Source organism: Rhagoletis pomonella, unplaced genomic scaffold, assembly GCF_013731165.1.
Source record: "Rhagoletis pomonella isolate Grant_MI unplaced genomic scaffold, Rhpom_1.0 Rhpom_scaffold_00007, whole genome shotgun sequence".
Taxonomy (NCBI): domain Eukaryota; kingdom Metazoa; phylum Arthropoda; class Insecta; order Diptera; family Tephritidae; genus Rhagoletis; species Rhagoletis pomonella.
Genome location: NW_023458561.1, coordinates 61,345,610 through 61,349,168, shown reverse-complemented (window position 1 = coordinate 61,349,168; position 3,559 = coordinate 61,345,610). Strand labels below are relative to the sequence as shown.

Genomic DNA, 3,559 nt, shown 5'->3' with positions numbered 1-3,559 from the left:
ATAGGAGTTCTTAAATTTTAGAATGCATTAAACAAAAGCTCTAGGACATTGAAGTCTTTTGTTTTGGTCGCTCCATTTGCGAATTTCGAGATTTCGATACCGTAATTTGGTTAGGAAACCTAGTACGAAACATTCGATTTGTATTGTATTAATTGGTATGACAAAGCTGAGTATCTACGCCGATCATTGCGATTGACGCTGTATTATTTATTGAAACAAAATGGCATGGGCCGGGAAATTTGATTGATTTGTGCAAAAATTAGCAGGCTTGGTCTGGCTAGACGGTCGGTTTTAGTTAAAGTTCTATGGCACACCCCACAGAATCACTGTGATACTCAGGAGAGATTTTCCAGAGAATTGCACCTACATGTTTTTAAATATTTCTGCAATGGCGTATCTTCTAAGACATCTACAAAGCTTCTCGAATAAGGGACCCGGAATTGTTTCAGGCGGGGCACTGGAATAGGCAGTGCATCTATTCCCCATCTCTACTGATTTTACCGAAAAAGTTATGCGGTTCTCCGAATCTGGCGTCCATATGAATAATGTTCCATCCCGTTGGTAGTCCAGTGAGAGGCCGAACATTCGGTTTGAGAGTCATAGCGCAGTGGGCAATGTGAGTGCGATACAGTACAGTGTGCAGATTAAACCAACTGCTATGTCTAACCACCGCTGTACATACTCGACATATTTATTATCGGCGTTCTTATACTTCAGTTCTTTTCAATTGTAATCATGAAACATTGCCTCTATTTATGTGCCATTGGGTGATCAAGATGCCTATCTTATATTGTTTCATGAGCAGAACCAGTTCGGTTTTAAGGGGATTACCTCCAGACCATTTTTTTTCTGTCCACCTTGTACTTAGGTCGTTAAGTGCAGGTTGTAGCGTCGAGTTGTACTTCTCTACGAGCAGAATAAGTTAGTCCTCTGAGTATGGAACTACTTTAATAGCCTTTGACGTAGTGTGAAGTAGAATTTCGTTTAACAAAAGGTTCCATAACAGAGAAGATAGAACCTCTACCTGGGTAATACCTACGCAGGTTTTTGTTTCGAGAATAATCAACGATTTTCAACCCACAGTAACCACAGAGGAGTGGATAGATATAAAATGGTTGTTGTGCTCTTTTCACATAAGGGCTCCTTATATAAACCAGGCTAGAGTGTAATTTGCAAATTTATTGTTTACATCAAACCAACCCTATAGTATATTCCGCCCGATCCTAGTGGAAACTTTGGCAAATGGTTTTCATATCCTTTGGCAAAGGGAACAATGATGCGCTTTTGCGGGGTTATTTACGTCATATTTTTAGCTCATATTTATTCCAGTGATTAGTTTCGTGTAGTGTTTTTGTGTGAGATAGAATTTGATTAGTAGGTCCAGGTTATATATAATATTTACTTATATGCACTTCTCAAATGCCTTAAAGGAGACCTGGCCGCTGCCATAATTCTGCTTGCAAGTCTTCACCTATGATGTTTTATATGTATATGTAAATATTATGCATCCAATAGAGAATGAATAAATTCATGTAAAAAAAAAATTTTTAACACTTACAGCAAGAAGATACGTTGGGTCTACCAAGTGTACCTACTACTAATTCGCTTCATGACAGATGACAGTCGTAATATAAAAAGTGGCCTCATTTCGCTGGGACTTTTTATGGTAAGAAAAAAAATTGTGTGTGCTCCTTTTAAAAAAGAATTTCTAAAAACGAAAATTGTTTCCAGGTTACCTCAATGACCCTTGCCATTATGTACTCGGGTGTAAGCGGCCTCACACAGACTTCGGTGCAAGATATTGCCGGCTCCATATTTATGGTATCCAATGAAATGATATTCACCTTCTCGTATGGCGTCACCTATGTGTTTCCCAGCGCACTGCCAATTATGCGACGTGAAGTGGGCGAAGGCACTTACAGTCTATCAGCCTATTATGTGGCTGTCGTATTATCATTTGTACCGATGGCTTTCTTTAAAAGTTACTTATTCTTCTCGGTTATCTATGGTGCTGTCTACTATACAAGAGGCTTTATGCTTTACCTGTCAATGGGTTTAGTTTTGGGTCTTTCTGCTATTGCGGCTACCGGTTACGGTCTCTTTCTATCCAGTTTCTTTGAGACAGTTAATATGGCTTCAGAATGCGCAGGACCATTCGATTTACTATTTCTAATATTTGGTGGCGCTTACTATAATGTGGACTCGATACCGTTAATTAAGTATTTATCATTGTTCTTCTATTCCAATGAGGCTTTGATGTATAATTTTTGGATTGGTGTGGATGAGATCGGTAAGAATATGGCATTCGACTTTGATGATCAATTATAGTAAATAAGGATTGTTAAAATATATTTTATGCTCTCATTTGAATACAGATTGCCCTAAAAAGTTGGATCATCCGTGTTTGCAAAATGGTTTGGAGGTTCTAAAGCGTGGTTCTTTCAAAACGGCCGATTACACTTACTGGGTGGATTGCTTGGGTCTGCTGTGCGTTGCTGTTATTTTTAATATAGTTGCTTATTTCTTTATAAAAAAGTATGTGAAAAGAAGTGGTTACTATTAAGACACTAAGTTTTTATCACATAAATTTGTTTTCTTCAGAATTTGTATGAATACAGCCACTACAATTTAACCTTAAGACACTATTGGCTTATATTTGCATTAAAAATGAATGTGGTTTATTTAGATAGTTTCCTTTAATCGCGTATTTTTCTCGCCAAAGCTTTGATTATTAAATTATTACAACTGAAGCAGGTTTTAAAATTTTTTTCTAAAAAAGGCAACCTCTGCTGAACACACAAACTTCTTGTACGCACGCCTTCTGCCTTCCCTTCATATTTCTGAGAAAAAAAAAACCGTCTCGCTTTCCACTTCAACACACGATAGTGCGCCTGTTGCATCCGACTGCAGTGTGCGCCCACCTATGCACATCGGATTTGTTTATAGGCAAAATGTCTGTATTGTTGCATTCTACTAAATGTACTATGTACAATGTACTACAAGGCGTATGAGTGACATTACTTGATTAACAGGGCCGTTCTGGTTAAAATAGTTGAAAGGCTTTTTAAGACGGCAAGTTAGTTTGAAAGATTTTGTTTATTCTGGCAAGAAAGTCTCACAAAAAAGCTCCCTTTAAACTTTTCATAGCGAAAAGCATGTTTGACAGAAAGCACTTGTTTGTGAATGATTTTGCTCGCGCTGCCCCAATAGTCCCAATGGCCGAGTGAACAAAACACTGGCATGTCATTCGAGTGATCCCAGGTGCGAGTTCTCGGGAAGGGGATTTTTTCGTTCTATTTTTAATCTATTATTTTTAGCTTTTTTCCTTTATTTTTAGATTTTATTGTTTTAAAAAGAAATACATATGCATGTGTGGTTCATTTCATTTTTATTTAATTTTTCTCTTTTTCATTAAATTTTTTTTATTTTTTATTCAGTTTTATTGTGGCTTATTAACATTTTATTTTAATATTGTTGCTTTTCCAATTTTCTTAATAATCATAATGCTGTGCAAAGCCCAATAACAATATTATTTTTTTAATTTCAATAAATTTTTGGA

General features: G+C 36.7%; 1 protein-coding gene across 1 annotated transcript in view; it reads left to right on the top strand.

The window, feature by feature from the left end:
- LOC118743243 (protein brown) overlaps positions 1 to 2,622 on the top strand; it is a 10,168-nt gene extending 7,546 nt beyond the window's left edge. The window contains exons 6-8 of the mRNA XM_036475804.1: positions 1,561 to 1,666; positions 1,732 to 2,290; positions 2,376 to 2,622. Coding sequence (XP_036331697.1) covers positions 1,561 to 1,666; positions 1,732 to 2,290; positions 2,376 to 2,563 — 853 coding nt within the window. The 3' untranslated portion in view covers positions 2,564 to 2,622. The remainder of the gene's footprint in view (positions 1 to 1,560; positions 1,667 to 1,731; positions 2,291 to 2,375) is intronic.
- Positions 2,623 to 3,559: the final 937 nt, after the last annotated feature.